The following is a 19,679-nucleotide window of genomic DNA, read 5'->3' as shown; positions in this document are numbered from 1 at the left end:
CTATGGCCTTTTTGCCCATGTGTCTGGCCCTGATCTCTGGTGCCTACCAGCTTGGGCCACCTCCCGCCATCCCTCGTCCTGGGCTCCCACTCCTTCCCCACTTCCCTGTCCCCATCCTTCATCTGTGTTTGGAGATGGCACTCCAGGGATCTGAGTATGTGCACATTTGGCTGTGCTGAAGGCTCCTCTCACGTCCTTGAAGGGGCGCGTGACCAAGGACTGACGCACAGGCCGATCCTCACCGCAGAGCTGCTGGCCCCCAGAGAGGAGCAGCAGACAGCCCCACCTGCCACGTCATCCAGACCAGGAGGCTGGTGCTGTCACGGGACTTGGGAATTGGCCCAAACTGAAGTCAGGCCCAGATCAGGGCACTGGCCTGGGGGCTAGTTCCATCTAGCCAAGAGAAAGGTCCTGGAAGGGTCTGCATTTGCTCCGCAGGTTTTGACACCCGTGGGGCCCCAGCAACCGGCAAGACTCCCAGTGTAAGTCACACTCCTCTCTCTGCCTACAGATAGCAGATGTCTGCTGCCAGACATTTCCAGAGGCACAGAAATAAATGGCCACTCTGCGCCTCAGAGGGGAGACATGGCAGGCCCCGCGAGCAAGAGCATTGTGTGGAGGAATAAAAACAAAGAACGATTTCAGTTTTCACAGAGACTCTGGCATCAAACGAAGGACGGACGACATGGTTGTCCAGGCAACCGCTGCCATGGAGACAGGAGCTATTTCTGAGCATCGACCTGGCTTTCATTGGTGGAAAATGCTGATTCAGATCACAACATCCTTCACTCCCTTCTCTGTCCCCATCCTTCCCCCAGTGTCCTGTTCAAGGAGGAAGGGTAGGTCGGACCGCCTCGGGCATCTCTCCACTGGGCAGGGGGCAGGTGTAGCTGCTTTGAGCAGTGGGAGTGGTCCTGGAGGCCACTCTGGGGTGGGGCACACAGAAGGCTATAATCCTCCTCTGGGACCAAGCCAGGAGGTAGGGGGCCAGCCAGCTGTGGTCCCACATCTCAGAAGGTTGAACGGGGTGACCTACCTTCCAGTCTGTGTCCACAGTCAAGAGGAAGGCATCTGAGTTCTCCTACAGAAAGGCAGACAGATAGAGCAGAGTCAGACCCTGCTGGCCTGGGGGCCCACAGGGCTCTGTCTCAAGTGGACACGATTTCTCTGTTCCCTGGTCTATCTTGTTGTTCCTGATGCCGCTGAGTTGATTTCAACTCATAACAACGCCAGGAGACAGGGTAGAACTGCCCCATAGGGTTTTCTTGGCTGTAATCTTTACGGAAGCAGATTGCCAGGTCTCTCTCCCGAGGAGCTGCTGTGTGGGTTAGAACGACCAGCTTTTCAGTTAGCAGCACCAAGTGCTTAACCGTTGCACCACCAAGAACAGATAATTCAGTTCCCTCGTCTATCTTAGGAGCCCTGGTGGTGCATCGCTTAAGAGCTCGTCTGCTCACCAAAAGGTCAGCAGTTTGAATCCACCAGCTGCTCCTTGGAAACCCTTTGGGCAGTTCTATTCTGTCCTATAGGGCTGCTATGAGTCGGAATCGACTTGACTGCCACGGGTGGGTCTATCTTAATAAGAGCAATCAAGAGTGTACAAAGGGCCAGGCAGGGAAGTATTAAGTCTTCGGCAGATGAGCCCATGAGCAGTTGCTGACACTGATTTTCCTTATTAATTTAAAACATGAAGATTTCCATTTCACAGGTGAGAAAGGCGAGGCTCAGAGAGACCGAGTTGCAGGCTCAAAAGCAGTGGGATCTCTGACTCCAATTCCTTGGTCTTCCTCCTGGCCCTGCTGCCCCTTCCCCCCAACCCCCCGACAGCCAATTTTCATGGTCTAACCATCGAGGCACAGGGCAGAGGCAGAGAAGGAACATTTGATGATTTATGGGCAGTCCTGAGAGGCGAGAGTTACGATCACACCCATTTTAGGGATGGGGAGCTGAGGCCCACACAGGAAGGGAGTTGAGGAGGCTTTTCTAACCTGGGCCAGCGGTGCTGGCAGTTGCTCGGTGCACCGTCCACTCCTGCCCTTTCTGGCCTGCCTGCAGCTTGCTCTCAAAGCACGGAGGTCTGAGTTTACACTGCACAGGTGATTTACACTAAGCGGGGTGAGCCTTTGGTTAGTGGAACCAAGTCTGGTTCTGCTCTCAGTAGAAGGCGACCGGGCTGAGGGGAAGGGAATGGGGGCTGGTTGTTGATGAATCCTTGCACAACGGGGCTGAGCAAGGAGACTTGCGAAATGTTTGTACTGAAGACACTAAGGGGGCAATTATCTCAGGAGAGTCACAAGGAGGCAGTTTTGTTAAAAACACTCAGATAAGGAGGATAGGGCAGATAATGGCAGGGTGCGCTGTGTGCCCCTCGGGTGCTTGGGAGTCCCAGGAGATTGGGGGGGCTGTAGGAGCGGCAGGACTGAAAAAAAAACAAAGACACTGCTAGAGCAATACAAGCCAGTTCAGAGACCTGGAGGTCCAGGAGGAGCTGAGTGATAAATTCAGGGGTAAAGGCAGGAGGGAGAGCCCAGGTGAGAGGAGCTGGCCAAGCATAGGAGGGGCTGTGGGAGGCTGAGAGGGGACACTGGGGCGGAAGAACAAGCAGCAGATCCCCACGGAGTCCTGGACAGCCCTGGCATTGAAGTTGTCAAAGGCAAGAAAGTCTGAGGTGACCACAGGGCTGGGGTGCCCACGCATAAGCAGGGATTCACCCCTCTCTGGAAGAGTTAAAAGTGAAGCTGACAGGCCCATTTGCACACTGCAGGTGGAAAAGGAGAATCCACCTGAGGGCACCAGCCTGGAAGAGCACACCACATAGCTCTTGAAGGCTGAGTCCACAGGCCTACACCAGCTCGTCACAACACCTGGAAAGACCGCGCTGAGAGCACTGAGGGTTGTCTTCGGGGTCAGGGACAGGGCTTTTAATGCACTTTGGAATAGGAGGACGTGACCAGGTCCACCGCAGGGGACTTGTGCTGACTGGAGAATACTCCAGCAGGGGATTGAAACGCACACCCTCAAGCAAGGTGGGAACACTGTGGGGGCAAACACGGGTCATGGTGGCAGGTGGACCAAGTTTGATTTCAGCCCCCAACCACAGCAGAAGCAGCAGAAAGGCAGCACCCCTAGGAAAAGGCGGGAGTGTGCCCCTCAAGACAGGGAAGGAGGGAGGGGGCAACAAGGGGCCATTCAGACTGGGCAGAGATACGTTGTGGGGCCACCCTGGCAGGTGTGGGGCCGCCCTGGCAGGGATATCTCTTGGGGTGCCCCCTGCTGAGGTGACAGGCACAGGCGGTACCAGGCCAACACACCCTCATGTACCACGGGGCCTGGTCAGGACCACTGATGCACCCCCACCCCAGCAGACAGACCCCCTTGAGGGCTATAATGGAACCCCACACTTAAGCCCTTGTGATGGAAGGTTTCCTGAGGACCACCATTGCCCCACCAGGCCTTCCCAAGAGAGTTGGTCTCTATTTATATACACCTCAAAAGACTGCTTGTGGGGAAAAGCGGATTTCCATTAAGTTTTGAGAAATATATTTCTTTTGAGCTGGATCACAACTTGCGGCATCCTCCCAGTCTGTGTCTTTACTGACAGCCTACTATGTGCAAGACACTGTGCTAGGTGCTGGGGAGACCAGGACTAGACGGACAAGATTCCCGCTCCCAGGAGCCTGGGGAGGGTAGGGGTGGGCTGGGTCAGATGAGGAGCCAGCCCTGCAGTTTCTGGGGCTAGAATATTCCAGCCTGAGAATATGGTGGGCATGTCTGAGGACCAGTAGCCAGCCAGGGAAGATGGAAAGGGGTGAGCCAGGGGAGAGCATGGGAAAGGGGTACAGATCACCCCCCGGGCCCCAGGAAGGCTGTGGCTGTGACTGAGTGAGATGGCAGCATGGCACTGATGACATTGCAGCAAAGCAGTGACATGCTGTACTTTGAAAGGTCGTGTAGAACAAAGGCAGAAGCAAGGCAGCCAGTGAAGAGGCCTCTGCAAACATCCAGGACCCAGGAGGGAGTGGAATGGTAACAAAAAGCCCTGCAGTGTCCCCTGGCCACTCCTGGGGAGGGGCTGCCCTCCAATATTCGGGGTCTTATAAATTAACTCAAGGTCCTGCCTTAAAGATAAGGCTGCACCGTTCTTGCGGACAGGACGGCTGGCCTTACGTAGCTGGATCCCCTGAATCCTGGCTTGCTGCTCAGACCCCAATACTTGCTGCTTGGTGGCTCTTGGGCTCACCTTCTGGGGGCAGGCTCAGGGGAGCCTGAAGAAAGTAGAGAAGGGCTGCCTGAAGATTCCAGGGACTGGGTTCCCAGCTTTGCCCTCTGTAAATGAGGACGTCGGAACAGCATAACCAGCCTGAACCCCGCAGCCCTGGCATCCCAGAATTCCACGAAGGGTGGGCCGACAGCCTCTCCTGGCAAGGAGGTTTGTGTTGCAGTTCCCAGTAGAATTGAACAGGGAGAGGGTGCCAGGCAAGCGTGGGTGGAAATCTGGAATCTAACGCCTGATCCCCAGATGAAGGGGGCTTTGGGTAACTTAGTAACCCTTGAGGGTCTCAGCTCAACTGCTCCGGGTGGTACTGTTGGTAATACTGGCCCTTGAAACTCAGAGGCTTGTAGGGAAAAGACAAAGAAGTAGGAAGCACCCGGGACAGCCCTGCCCAGTGTTTACTGCCTGGGGCTGTAGGTTACCCAGAACCAGACGCTGAGTACAGCCTCATTCCCTGCCAGCTGCATGGCCTTGGCCAAGTCAGATGCCTTTTCTGTGCCTGTTTTCTCATTACAAAGTTTTCTCAGTCACACAGGTAGCAGAAACCACAGTGAGGTTGGCTGAGTCTTAACCGAGTGGGCACTCAGGCCGGATGGAAGGTGGGGACAAAGCCTGTGAGGGTGGCATAAGGATTCCGGGCACGTGGCACGTGTCTAGTCCCCATGGAGCGTCAGCACTTGTTACCATCGTCATGACTGGAGGGAAGGCACGAGGTTTCCTTCTTGGCCACCAGGTGGCACCCTCGGCTCCGGGACCGACTCACCAGCTCGGTGGCGTCCTGGCCCCGGAGCAGCGGCTTCTCCTCCGGAAATCGCAGCTCCTGCAGCCCCGCCATGGTCACGTCGTGGAGCAGCAGCCCTGGGGAGGGAGGGCGAGGGAGAAGGTTGGGGCCTGCGGCGGCGGGGATGCCGGGGGAGAACAGGGATGGGGCTGCGGCACTCAGGCACCACACTGACCGTCCAACCCCAGCACCCCAAGCGCTGGCGCATGGGAGCGCTTCACCCAGGGAACCGAAGTCTCCTGCAAGACCGGCTGATTTGGCTCTGGGGACGCCATTCTATCATTTGCTCTTCAAAATTAAAACATATTTCAAAAAAATAGAAAAAAGCAACGCATGATCCCAACTCAAAGCAACCTTTTAAGGCAGGACAGAACTTCCCCACAGGGCTTCCAAGGCTGTAAATCCTCGCTCACGCTGACTGTCAAATCTTTCTGCTGGTGGGTTCAAACTGCCCACCTTTCAGTTAGCAGCCAAGCACTTAACCACTGTGCCACCAGGACTCCTCCCATTAAGATTACAGCCTAGAAAAGCCTATGGGACAGTTCTACTCTGTCAGATGGGGTCACCAGGCGTTGAAAATCAACTCGGCAAGTAAGAACAGCGGAGCAGGAAAGAAGCCAGAGAGGACTCAGGGCCCTAGTTCCTCTAGGACAGGCTCTGGAGCCCTCACTTGGATTTCAGGATGGCATAGACTGGGAAGCGCTAAGAGGAACTAGGTAAGGACATGGCCTGGAAACTCATAAAAGGACTACACTTGGCAAATAAACATGGAAAAAAGCTCACTAGATGGAACTGGCCAAGTTTTCAGTGCTGGCAATGCGTGGAAACCGGCAGTTCCCTGTATCATTTGTGGGCGTATAAATTAAGGGCAGCTTTGCAAAACGAATCAAAATTATTTAAAGGCTTCATACTGTTGGACTCAGCAATTTCCTCTCTGTGGGAAATTTCCCAAGGAGACCATCCGGGAGGGCATTCAGTGACTTAATCTACAAGGCTCACCACATGCTATTTATAATAGAGGAAAACTGGAAGCGACTAAATGTCCATTGGTAGGAGTCCCTGAGTGGCACAAACTGCTAAGGTTGGCAGCTCGAACCCATCCAGACGCACCTCAGAAGTCAGGCCTGGCGATCTCCTTTTGAAAGGTCATAACCCTGAGAACCCTATGGGGCAGCTCTACTCTGCACACATGCGGTTGCCACGAGTCACAATCAATTCAACAGCAACTAACAACAAGGGACTAGATAAATAAGTTATGGGCCAATCACTTTTAAAAGGTTATTTAATAATATGGGAAAATGCTTATGTCATAATAAATAGAAAAAGCTGTTACAGAACAAAAATACAGTATTATCCCAATTTTGAAATATAAATATGAATAGCCTGGGAGAACATACATCAAAACGTTAACAAGAGTGATCCCTGGGTAGTGGATTGAAAATTAGTGTCTATAATAAATAATCAGGAAAAAAATTTTTTTAACTATGTGGTTGAAGATCAATAGCAATTCCTTATTTTTGGAATGCATTTCTAAGCTCACAAAGTGCTTTCTTGTGCTATTTTATTTCACCCTGATGACATGGGTTCAGTGCTTTGCCCAGACAGGGCCAGGACTCAAAATGGGGTCTCCAGAATACCAGGCCAGTGCTCATTCTATACACCACGGCTGCCTGGTCTGGAAGGTGGGTTCCTTCCTACTTTCTTGCTCTCCTTCCTTTCTTTCTTTCCTTCCCTCTCTCCTTCCCTGCTTCCCTCCCGCCTTCCTCCCTTCCTCCTTGCCAACTTCATTTTCAGCCTTTCTAAAGGGTAAACCCCTCAGACTTTCCCTTCTGCCCCCAAAGGCCAACAATCTCCACCAGCTAGTTGGTCAGAAGAAACCCCCCACCCCATCCTACTCCCTCTGCTCCTTCTACTTCTTCCTGTGGACCGGCCAGAGATCTGGGGAGTCTATGCAATGGTTGTCCAGCAACCAGGGGACACAAAGCCTGTGCGTGGACACCCACTTCTGTGATGGGGCAGCTGCCATGAGACCAGGTTGCAGCTCCCAGCCTTCCCTGGCCTTCCTTCCCTCCTGGGAGAAGCCCATCGCCGGAGTCAATTCCAACTCATGGTGGCCCCACGTGTTACAGAGTAGAACTATTTCATAGAGTCTTCTTGGCTGTAACGTCTATGGAAGCAGGTTACCAGGCCTTTCTTCTGTGGCCACTGGGTGTGTTAGAACCGCGAATCTTTAAGTTACTAAAAAAAAAAAAAAAAAAAAAAAACCCACTGCCGTGGAGTCAATTCCCACTCATAGAGACCCTATAGGACAGAGTAGAGCTGCCCTGTAGAGTTTCCAAGGAGCGCCTGGTGGATTCGGACTGTGGACCTTTTGGTTAGCAGCCGTAGCACTTAACCACTACGCCACCAGGGTTTCCACTTTACTAGTCAAGCTCAACTCACTTACACCACCCAGGGACCTTGTTGCAATGGCGGTGCCTCATAAAAGTAGGGTGGTCCTCACTGGAGGCTAGTTTGGGATTCACACATGCTGGGACAGGGCTAGGAGTTGCTGGCCACCCAGTCCTCATGGAAAAGCCCCCTGGGAGAGTACTTGTCCTCAGCCCAAGGAGGCAGGGCATTGAGGCCAGGGCCCAGGCTTCAGGTCGCAGCACTGCCGGGCTCTCCTGGAGTGCTGTGTTTCCAGTGGTTTCCGGGGAAACTAGCTAACACAATGCAGATGGGCTGTATTTTTAGCAAGGCATCCTCTCTCCCCCCTCTCCCACCCTTTCTCTTCCACTCTTCTGATGTGTGCACACTCATCCGTCCATCCCAGTGGGGAACTGGAAACAGGGCCCCCACCTTGAAAAACTCTTCCCCCATCAGGAGTTTTTTTAGCTGCTCCCTCCCTCGACACCCAGCTCAATTAGATGCTTGGCAGCACTGGGGTGTCCCCGCCCTCACCCAGGCCTGTTATGAAACCACCCTGGAGACCATCGTCCCCAAGGACGAGGATGGTGCTATTAAAAGGGTTGAGAGTGGGCAGTGCAGGGACAGATGGCCTGTGATGCCGGGGATCCAGAGAGCCAGGTCTGTGTCAGCCCATGAAACAGAGACAGCCAGGTCCCAGTGTGGAGATGTGGGACTCCAGGATAAAGGAGCCAGAGTGGACATTCCCACAGGACAGTGGCAGAGAAGTTTCTTCCTAAGAAAGTTATGATTTAAAAAAAAAGGCAGCTAAATGATAAGGCAAAAGATAATGAGGCTCCTATTAACCTCCCTCGGAGTTCCTGGGTGGCACAAACGGTAAACGCTCGACTACAAGCAGAAAGGATGGCAGTTCAAACCCATCCAGAGGTGCCACGGAAGACGGGCCTGGCGATCTGCTTCTGAAAGGTCGCAGCCTTGAAAACGCTATGGAACCCAGTTCTACTCTGCACACGTGGGGTTGCCATGAGTGGAAATCAACTTTACAGCAACTAACAACATCAACCTTCCACAAAGGAAGCCTGGTTGAGGTCTGTAAGGGGTTAAATGGCTGAGAGCAGGGTGGAGTGGGGGAAACCCGGGGTCTATGAAGCAACAGAGATGGCCCTTTTTGCTCTGCCATTGTTTTTCTTCTATTTTTCCCTCCTGATTCCCATTCCCTGAAGGCAGCAGGAGTGTTAGAAACATGCGGGCTTGAGATGAATTTCAACCCCTCCACGTATTAATGGTTTGGCCTTGAGTCACTGAAACCATGGCCAATATTTCTTCTAGAGTACTCCCTTCCCAGCTTTATTTTGGGCACATCACTAAAAAGATTCCTTATCTGTAAAATGGAAGCGCTAGCCTTCCTCTGCCTACCTCCAAAAGCTTTGAGGTACACCAGAGACGGTAGATATGAAAAGGACTTTTAAGTGGAAGATCTCGTACATGCTTGATTGATACAAAAGTCATTGACTATAGGTGATTAGGGTCTTCCTTACTTCCTCTTACATACTTAAGAAAACCTTGTAGTTAAATAAATTATGGAATATTTACATCCTGGAGTACCATGCAGCTATTTAAAAATGAGGCAGTTCCATGTAAACAGATAAAACCCAAAAAACCAAACCCACTGCTGTCGAGTCGATTCCGACTCACAGCGACCCTATAGACAGAGTAGAACTGCCCCATAGAGTTTCCAAGGAGCGCCTGGCAGATTCAAACTGCTGACCCTTTGGTTAGCAGCCGTAGCACTTAACCACTACGTCACCAGGGTTTCCATGTAAACAGATAGGGAAGGCATTTTACAGGATGCAGTTAAGAGAAAAAGGGACGTCACAGAATAATAAGAATAAGCAATCCCATTTATGCAAAAAAAAATTGTACTGAACAGGTATATATATATTTGAAAATTCTAAGAAAAAGTTCTCAAATGATTCATAGTGAATTGCAACAAGGAGGAAGAATGTCAGTTTGACGGGAAGGTAGTAAAATGGAGATTTTTATTCTATATGTCAGATGTTAGGGACTGAATTGTGTCCCCCCACAAATGTGTGTCAACTTGGCGAGTCCATGATTTCCAGTATTGTGTGACTGTCCACCATTTTGTCATCTGATGTGATTTTCTCATGCGTTGTAAATCCTACCTCTATGATGTCAACGAGGTGGGATTAGAAGCAGTTATGTTAATAAGGCAGGACTCAATCTACAAGATTGTTGTTGTTATGTGCTGTCAAGTCGGTTCCAACTCACAGCGACCCTACAGGACAGAGCAGAACTGCCCCATAGGGTTTCCAAGGAGCGGATGGTGGATTTGAAAATCCTACCTTTTGGTTAGCAGCCAAGCTCTTAACCACTACGCCAACAGGGCTCCTCCAAGATTAGATTGTGTCTTAAATCAATCTCTTCTGAGATCCAAAAGAGAGAAGTGAGCAGAGAGACATGGGGACCTCCTACCACCAAGAAAGCAGAGCCAGGAGCAGTGCCCATCCCTCCCCTACCCCAGGTTCCTGCACTGAGATGCTCCTAGACCAGGAGATGATTGATGACAAGGACCTTCCTCCAGAGCCAACAGAGAGAGAAAGCCTTCCCCTGGAGCTGGTGCCCTGAATTCGGACTTTCAGCCTACTAGACTGTGGGAGAATAAATTTGTCTTTGTCAAAGCTATTCACTTGTGGTATTTCTGTTACAGCAGCACTAGATAACAAAGACACCAGGTTTAATTAAATCTAAAAAACCCAACTCATAGCAACCCTATAGGACAGAGTACAGCTACCACACAGGGTTTCCAAGGCTGTAATTTTTACGGAAGAAGATCACCACATCTTTCTCCTGTGGAGCAGCTGGTGGGTTTGAACCACCAACCTCTCGGTTTGCAGGTAAGCACTTAACCAGAATGCCACCAGGGCTCCTTGTTCTAGGGACCACGACCTGGCTACCTTTGGAGGCCATTACTCAGCATACCCCCCCCGACCCCATCCCAAACACTCCTGTGGCCCCACCTCGGCCCACGTTGTTCACTTTGCCCCAAGTGCCCTCCTTCTCCTTGGACTGATGGAAAGCCAACTTCAACATCCACTTTGAATGGCTCCTCCTCCAAGTTTTCCAAGAGCACACCCACTCCACACCCTAGGCTTCTCCCCTCCTCGTGGGAAATCTCATGGGATTGGTTTAATCGGAGCCACAGTACTTATCACTTTCCTTCATGCATTTGTTAATTTTTAGTTTTAAAAAATATAACTTAAATTTCATGTACTACACATACACTGAGAAAAAACAGAAAAACAGGCATGAAAAGAAGAAAGTAAAAATCACATATAATCCTATTGACCAGAGGAAACCACTGTTAACATTTTGGCATATATCCTTTCATTCTTTTTTAAGCATTGAAAAAATAATTTAAAATAAGCAAAAAAACACTGTTTTGGAACATCTTTTGGACTCTGGAGCCAGACAGCCTGGTTTGAATTCTAGCCAGCCATTCATCAGCTGTGTGACCTTTGGCAAGTTACCTAACCCCTCTGTGCCTCAGTTTCCTCATCTGTAAAAAGGAAAAAATAGTTCACACACTTTATTGGGTTGTAATAACAATGAGTTAATGTATCTCGAGCTCTTACGACTGTGCCTGGCACATGGCATATGACATATAAGTGTGAGCTGTCATCACTGTTATTGTTATTACACTTATATTGGGGGACATCTGTTCAGACGGATAAATAACCTTTATAATTAGCAGCTACCTGGGATTCCCTGGTATGATGCACTCCCATTTATTTAACCTTCTCTACTGTTTTTTTTTTTTTTTTTTTAGGCATTTAGGTAGTTTCTACCTTTTTTTAATAAACATCCTGGAACCAACACCTCTGCACACATTTTTATTTGTTCCTAAAAATTCATGAGTCACAGATCACACACATTTTTAAGCTTCTGATACAACACTGCCAATTTGTCCTTCATAAAAGTTGTACTAGTTACCCTCCGAAGCATGGAGCAACAGCCTGCCCATGTCCCCACACCCACACACCGGCCGGCGGCCCCGGGCACACTTCATGTTTTGCACATCTCCCCCCTCCTCCAGCGGCCCCCACCTCCTCACCCATCTATGTACACACCACCTTCTTTATTGTAGCACCCCGGTCATTTACTGAAATAGATGAACTGGAAATGAGATTTGGGGTCCTATTCTGAGCCTCCTAGGGCAATTCCAAGGACCCCTGGTGGCCCGAAGGTTAAGTATTAGGCTGTTAACTGAAAGGTTGGTGGTTTGAACGTACCCAGCAGCTCTGCAAGAGAAAGACCTGGTGATCCGCTCCCGTAGAGATTACAGTTTAGAAAACCCTAAGGGGCAGTTCTACTCTGTCATCCCAACCAAAAAACCCAGTGCCATCGAGTCATATACGGTCTCTATTAGCCAAAATCGACACAGCGGCATCTCACGACTACAACAGGGCAAGTCCATGACTCAGTTTCTCACACATGTAAAATGTGGATTGACCTACCTACCAACAATCAAACACCATTTAATCCCAGTCTATAAAATTATATGGATTTCTTAACAACAAAAAAAAAAGAAAAAAATTTTTTTAATTTTTAGAAAATTGTATGGGGTGCACATTCCTACATTAAAATAAAACCATAATTCTAGACAGAACTGGAAAAAAAAAGTGCTTTTTAATCAAATAGATTTTTTAAAATTTCCAAGATCCACTATCTAGGCTCCCAAGGGACCATTTCAGAGAACCAAATTTGCCATTGCAGAGCTCCCTCTGACTCCAAACAGTCTTGGAAACATATTGTTTGAGTACAAATGCACTAAAACAATCACCTGCCTACTTGTGAATAGACTAACGTTCCACTTTCCCACATCACATGAAAAAAAAAAAAAACACCCAGCTACAAAAGGCACCAAGAGCCCGCCCTCTGAGAACCATAGAGCTTGTGTGTACAGCCGACAGTGGTACTGGGCTCCTTCAGTGTATCATCTCAGCTCTTTCTCACGATGCGAACAAGGCAGAGCTGTTATTCCCATTTTACTGATGAGAAGACTGAGGGTCAGAGGAGTTACGAACTTACCCAGAAGCTCAGAGAATCAGAAGAGACCCGAAATTCCCATACAGATTCTAAAATCCCTGCCTCTTTTGTCCCTGCTTCTATAAGGCAAAGGAAACCCTGGTGGCATAGTGGTTAAGTGCTATGGCTGCTAACCAAAGGGTTGGCAGTTCAAATTTGCCAGGCACTCCTTGGAAACTCTATGGGGCAGTTCTACTCTGTCCTATACGGTCTCCATGAGACAGAATCGACTCAACAGCACTGGGTTTGGTTTTTTTTTTTTTTTTTCTATAAGTCAACAGAGGGCATCTGGAAACTTCCAGCCTAGATAAGCACTAGTTACCAGTGACACCTCCTGCTATGTCCTGTACCACTCCTCTCTTCCCCTGGAAAAAAAGGACACCAGACCTGGGCACCTGGCTTTCCCGACAGATGTCCGGCCAGAACGCCCAACCTCAGATGCTGTGTCCCCTCCATCCCATACAATGGAAACCTGAGGCTCCCCCAGAAACACATCTCAGAAAGGCCTGGGTTATGCAGAGAACCCAGGAAGGAACTGGGACATCCTGGAGGTAGGGAATCAGGTGACCAGAGCACAGGCAGGCTGGGGAGACCCCAGGACATTCGGGAGACAGCTCAGGGACAACAGCCCTGCAACTGCCATCTGCTGTTTGCTTGCCATTCACACACATCGTCTTATCTAGTCCACCGAAGAGCCCGACCAGGTAGGCACCAAGACTATCCCATTTTACAGATGTGGAAACTGAGGTGTTGGCCTGCAGTCAGGCAGTTAGAACACAGCATGATGGCTCCGTCTGGCTCCACCTCTTCTTGCCAGCAGTATGGGCTTGAGGAAGCAACCAAACTCATCGGTAAAATGGGAATCATAATAAAATGGAAGAATGTGAAACTAAATAAATAAACAACGAAATAGATCTGAGTTTAAAAAAATGGTTCAGTGGGACAATTTTCTAATGCTGATGTGAGGGCAGAGAGGTAGAGGCCTCCTTGAAGTTATCCTGGAGGGGCAGGTATGTGAGGCTGGACTTCAGTCAATAATTACTGAGCACGTGCTTTTTGCTGTATGCCATCACTGTAAACTGGCTACCACTCTTGACTGTGATCTGCTTATCTCCGATTCCCACTCCCAACGACAGAGTAGAACTGAGTAGAACTGCCCCGTAGGGTTTCCAAGGCTGTAATCTTTTTTTTTTCCTGAATTTTATTTATTTTGTTGTTGCTGTTGGAAATATACACAGCAAAACATATACACCAAATCGACAGTTTCTACACGTACCATTTAATAACATGGATTCAATTCTTCAAATTCTGCAACCATTCTCACATTTTCAGAGTTGTTCGTCCCTCATTAACATAAACTTCCTGCCCCCTAAAGTTCCTATCTAATCTTTGGAGTGGCTGTTGTCAATCTGATCCCGTATAGATAGTTCTTAAAAGAGCATAATAATAAAAGCAGATCTTTTATACTAGTTAAGCTAAACTATTGTTCAGTTTTAAAATGACTTTAGGGGATAGTTTTGGTTTAAGGTTTAAAGATGACCTCAGGCTAATAGTTTCAGGGGTTCATTCAGCCTCCAAAGCTCCAGAATGTCTAGAGTCTATAAGAATTTGAAATTCTGTTCCCTAGGGCCATAATCTTTACCAGAGCAGACTGCCACATCTTCCTCCCATGGAGCAGCTGGTGGGTTCAAAGCGCCGACCTTTCGGCTAGCAGTTGAGCACTTAACCACTGAGCAACCAAACCAAATCCACTGCCATCGAGTTGACTCCAAATCATAGCGACCCTATAAGACAGAGTAGAACTGCCCCATAGTGTTTCCTAGGCTGTAATCTTTACGGAAGCAGACTGCCACACCTTTCTCCCACAGAGCAGCAAGTGGGTTCGAAAAATCTCAGACAGCAGGATAAATTGGGGTGGCAGCAAATGCAAACACCCTCGTGGCCAGCCAGGCAGGGCAGGTGGAGTTCCCCATCACCGGGACAACCAAGATCAAGAACCAGAGGGTAGGCTAAGCCTGTTAGGTGCCTGCCAGGGTCTAGACCCTGACCAGGTGTGCCACCTGCACTATCTCAGGGAGCCACACACTAGTTCTCAGAGGGAGGAAACACCAGTTCATCTTTAAGAGAAGTAAACTGAAGTCAGAGAGGTTAAGCAACCTGCTTGAAATCACGGAGCAGGCAAGTGGTGGGGTTGGGATTTGAACCCAGATCTGCAGGACAAGGAAAAGGGTAGGAGTGGGCTGGAGAGAGAGGGGAGGCTGCAAAGACCTTGAGATGGTGACTGAGGGAAGCACTGTCCCCCAGGGCCTGGCTGGAGGTACAACGTGGACCCTGTGACCAGCAGTGACTGGGGGGTCCTGTTTCAACCTGGCTGGGGACTCATAAAGCCTGCCAGAAATCGGGGCCCATCCTGACCCCTGGATCCAGGAGATGGGGGCATACCACACTGGCCCCCAAAGCCTGGCCCCCACTGGAGCCCCCTGTGACTCCTGTGAGTACTCCTGCTCCAGGCCCTTCTGGGCCAGGAAGATGGGAAAGGACCCAGGAGTTCTGCAGGGCTCTAAAAACCCATGGGGCTGTAAAAACTTTCCCTCCAGAGGATAACAAGTCCAGTGGCCCATGCAGGTCTCTTGGACGTAGGTGGGGCGGGCCCGCCTCAAGTGAGCTCTACAAGGAAACATTGGCAAGGGACTGGAGGGGCGTCCTGCCCCACATACCCTGGGAGGTGCCCTACCCTGTAGCTACATGGGCTCAGAAATGCCACTAGTGTGGCACATCTGAGCACCTGGCCAGAGTTTCGGGTGATCCAAGAACAGCCACCATTTTCCCTTCTATGACCCTGCACTCACAGCCTCAAATTCCAATCTTGACCTCATTCCAATCCCCCTCTCACACACACACACCTCAGGCCCCCCAGGCTCTGCACCACAGCGCCTCCCCTTATGCCTTTCCCTGGGCCCTTCAGCCTGCAATGCCACCTCCCCGCCATGAAAAGAAACTGTTTTGTAGGGTCCAGCTCAAATGCTGCCACATGCTCAAAGCCTCTCTGCTCCCCTCCTGGCCCGACTCACACTCCAACCTGCTTCCTGGTGCCCCAGATTGCTGCGTCCTCCTCTGTCTTGTAACCCGACTCCTGTGCTCCGTTCTCTTGTACCAGACAGTAAGGTCCTCGAGGGCAGGGACCAAACCCTCCCAGGTGCCAGAGGGCACTTGCTGGGAGTCCAAGTGTTCATCCAACACACACTGATTGAGCACCTACCAGTCCCAGGCCTGGAGGGATCTGCAATAAGAAGAGATGGAGAACCAGACTGCCTCCCTTTCTGGCCCCTTCCTGCTGTCTGGGTCCTTCCACAACCTCTCCCTGGGGAGATGGCAGAGCTGCGTGTGCAATCAGCCTGCATGCCCAGGAGAGCTTCTTCCTCAGCTCCCTGCCTAGCTCCCATTCCTGATTCTTCCAGGCAAAGTCAGTGTCCTCTGCTGATCTCGGCCACAGTTCCCTGGACACCGGTTTCCACCGGCCAGTGTCTGGCCACTTCTCTGAGGAGTCCCAGGCTGAGAGCCCCCCAGTCATCAGCATCCAATCTGGCTTCCCACTTCCCAGGCCACCTGGCCTCTACTCCTAGCGAGAAACTTCTCCCCATAGGGAGAGGCAGCCAGACTGCTCCAGGGAAAGGAAGCCAGACCCATGGCAGGGGTTCCTCTGGGAGCCCAGGAAGCTCCTTTCTTGGGGGACAGCTACGCTGATTAAAAGGCAGAAGCTCCGAGTTTGCCTTTCGGGGACCTGAGCCGAGCACGGCTGGTCGGGGACCCCTGGGGGTCGATCCTCTAACCTGCGTTCCCGCCGCTCTCGCTCTGCCCAACTGGACGCGGGGCACCTGTGACTTGGACGGCACAGGCTGGCGGGGCACAGCCCCAAGTCCCCTCCCGGGGAAGGGCTCCGCACAGGGCTTGGTAGCACCCAGGCCAGAGTTAGCCGGCACCCTCACCCCTTCCTCTGCACGAACCCGAGCCTCCCCAAGCCCCGGCCCCGAGTGCCGCACGCGCTCCAACTCAAGAAGTGGCAGGTGGCGAGGGCCGCGCGGAGGGCCGGCCGCGGGGAAGCGACTATGGTACCTGTGAGCAGTTCGATCTTGTGGCCCAGCACCTTCATGTCTGCGCCCCTGCTGCCCGGCTCGGGGCTGCGGCGTCTGGGGAGTGCGCTCCGCCGGGCACGGAGAGCAGCGCGGGAGGCTCGGAGCAGCGGGAGAGCGAGGCGGGAGGAGCCGCCGGGAGCCAGAAGCGCTCTCGCCGCACCCCACGCCGCGCTCCCCCCTCCCAAAACGGTTTAAAAAAATCCACCAATTGCACGACCGTGCACCCCCAAAAGGCGCCCGCTGCCACCTGGTCGGGGTGAACTCCGGAAGGAGTAGGGTGCACACAGGGTGGGTGGAGGTGACACTCGGGAAGCAACGGCGGGAGGGGGTTCCCGTCCAAACAAAGAGACCCCAACGCACCGGGGGTCGGGCTGGGGGAGGTGAGGGTGGCAACGAGCCGTGGCCTTAGGAGTCCCGGCCTGGCGGGCACTGCGAGGAGCAAGAGCGTGGGGGGGCCTTCCTTCGCGTAGGCGGCATGTGCCCCCGCAAGAAGGCGCCCGGCTTGCGGGTCTGAGGGCGAGCGTCGCAGCCGCCAAGGTAGGGGTGCGGGGGCCGGGGGCTGCCGGCACCTGGGCCGCCACTCACCTAGGGTGATCTGAGTGAGACAGACACGCAGGCGGGCAGCTGGGCCTGGGCGCCGCCACCGCCGCCGACGCGCGGGTGCAGGTGCTGGCAGCCGCTCCACAGTTCCCGCCGCTGCCGGGGCGGGGGCCGGGCGGGGGGCGGTGCGCCGGGGGGGCGTGCCCGTGGGGGCGGGGGCTGGGCGGGGACAGGTCGCTGGTCCGCTGCACTGGGCCGGGCCTAGCCGCTAGACCCGGAGGGCGGTGCCGGGCGCCCTGCTTCCGCCTCCTGCAGCGGCTGGAGCGCCCTGAGGGGCGCGTGGGTAGGGGGGCGAGTGGGACGCCGCGACACCCAGGCCTAACCGAGACCCCTGGTCGATTCCCCCCGCCCGCCCATGCCTGCTTCTCACCTCTGGAAACTCCAGGAGGGAGGTCCCCGCTGGTCGGCCTCGGCCGGGTGCGGTGTGCGAACCCTCTTGTCCCTCCAGTACCCTTCTAGCCGCGAGGCGTCAGGTCCCGGGGGAGGCAGCGGCCACCGCCTTCGTCTTTGTTTAGGCTCTAGAAGGAACCCTAGCCGGAGGCGACATCCCTCCCCCTCATACGCCGCACTTCTTGTCTACGCAGCTCGGCCCCACCCGCGGCCACCAGGGACCCGCTGGGAAAAGCCCTGGGGCGTTGGGAAGAAGCAGGTGTATAGGCGCCCTTGGGGCATAGCCCCTGTTTTCAGAGTTTGAGGGTTTCCTTGGGGACTCTTGCGGGAGTGACTGGTTCCTGGCAAAGGTATTCTGGGCCCTTGTGGTCCAGGCCAAAGTGTGGCTCCCCCCAATTCGCCCTACGCTATTGAACAGGGAAAGGAGCTCCGCTCGCCCCATATGGCCTTGTATTGCTCCCATCTGCAAAGGCCTCGGACGGAGAGGGAGAATGAAGACCTGTTGACCCCCAAAATTTATTTGGTCAAAAAAATTCTGAGAGGGGACAAGGCAAAGAGGGACAGAACTGTGTCTTGAGTGTCTAGAGGCCCGGGTTCTCCTTTGGCTCTGCCAGTGACCTTGGGGTGGGGAGCTCTGTACCCCACCTCCTGGATTCCAGCCCTTGTGGTGCAGAATGGAAGTGCTGGGCTAGGCCAAGTTGGAGGTCCAGGGTGAGGGTAGGGTGGCAGGTCAAATATCCTTCCCCTTCATGAACCTTCTAGCTGGGCTGCTTTCTGGTGAGGTTCCCAGGCGGCTGTGGAAGCTGCTGGGGCAGTGGATTAACCCTCTGATCAGGGCTGAGGCAGCTGTGCCCAGGTGGGACACATGTACCCAAAAACATGTAAACAGCATATATACTTGGGCTGCAGTGTATAAACAGTGTGGGAGGCAGCAAGCTTGGGTTCTCCATACAGGTCTGTGGCTCTCCTCAGGGAAATCCCTGTCTCTTGGTTTCCTCCTGAAAAGGAGCCCCTAAAATTAATAATTGAGGTGTGGCACAATGCTTAAATATTTGGCTGCTGACCAAAAGGTCAACTGTTTGAATCCCCCAGCTGCTCCTTGGAAAGCCTATGGGGCAGTTCTGTGAGTTTTTATGTTCTTGGCCAACGTCAAACTCTATTTTAATTTTTAACAGAATAATCAGCCTGTCATTTCCTTAAGTTTCCATTGTGCTTTAGAGAAGAATGGGGAAACTTTTTTTTTTTTTTTTATAATAACTTTTATTAAGCTTCAAGTGAACGTTTACAAATCCAATCAGTCTGTCACATATAAGTTTACATACATCTCACTCCCTACTCCCACTTACTCTCCCTGTCTTGAGTCAGCCCTTTCAGTCTCTCCTTTCTTGACAATTTTGCCGGCTTCCCTCTCTCTCTATCCTCCCATCCCCCCTCCAGGCAAGAGTTGCCAACACAATCTCAAGTGTCCACCTGATATAATTAGCTCACTCTTCATCAGCATCTCTCTCCCACCCGCTGACCAGTCCCTTTCATTTCTGAAGAGTTGTCTTCGGGGATGGTTCCTGTCCTGTGTCAGCTGAAGGTCTGGGGAGCATGGCCGCCGGGATTCCTCCAGTCTCAGTCAGACCATTAAGTTTGGTCTTGTTATGAGAATTTGGGGTCTGCATCCCACTGATCTCCTGCTCCCTCAGGGGTCCTCTGCTGAGCTCCCTGTCAGGGCAGTCATCGATTGTGGCCGGGCACCAACTAGTTCTTCTGGTCTCAGGATGATGTAGGTCTCTGGTTCATGTGGCCCTTTCTGTCTCTTGGGCTCTTAGTTGTCATGTGGGCTTGGTGTTCTTCATTTTCCTTTGCTCCAGGTGGGTTGAGACCAATTGCTGCATCTTAGATGGCTGCTTGTTAGCATTTAAGACCCCAGACGCCACATTTCGAAGTGGGATGCAGAATGATTTCATAATAGAATTATTTTGCCAATTGACTTAGAAGT

The 19,679-nt window shown here is 52.0% G+C and overlaps 1 protein-coding gene across 6 annotated transcripts in view; it reads right to left on the bottom strand.

Annotated features, from left to right (window-relative positions):
* NDRG4 (NDRG family member 4) overlaps positions 1–17,406 on the bottom strand; it is a 33,616-nt gene extending 16,210 nt beyond the window's left edge. For 2 of the 6 annotated variants that reach the window (XM_049864571.1, XM_049864572.1), the window contains exons 1-3: positions 16,683–16,820; positions 5,037–5,131; positions 1,037–1,081 (exon numbers count right to left, since the gene is read on the bottom strand). In XM_049864571.1, coding sequence (XP_049720528.1) covers positions 1,037–1,081; positions 5,037–5,131; positions 16,683–16,719 — 177 coding nt within the window. In that variant the 5' untranslated portion in view covers positions 16,720–16,820. Of the gene's footprint in view, positions 1–1,036; positions 1,082–5,036; positions 5,132–16,682; positions 16,824–17,287 lie in introns of those variants that run through there. The other 4 variants (XM_049864580.1, XM_049864578.1, XM_049864570.1 and 1 more) reach the window with 4 other exon arrangements.
* Between the last annotated feature and the right edge of the window lie 2,273 nt (positions 17,407–19,679).

Source organism: Elephas maximus, chromosome 21 (assembly GCF_024166365.1).
Source record: "Elephas maximus indicus isolate mEleMax1 chromosome 21, mEleMax1 primary haplotype, whole genome shotgun sequence".
Classification (NCBI taxonomy): Eukaryota; Metazoa; Chordata; class Mammalia; order Proboscidea; family Elephantidae; genus Elephas; species Elephas maximus.
Note: the sequence above shows the minus strand (reverse complement) of the source record. Positions and strands in the feature narration are given on the sequence as shown.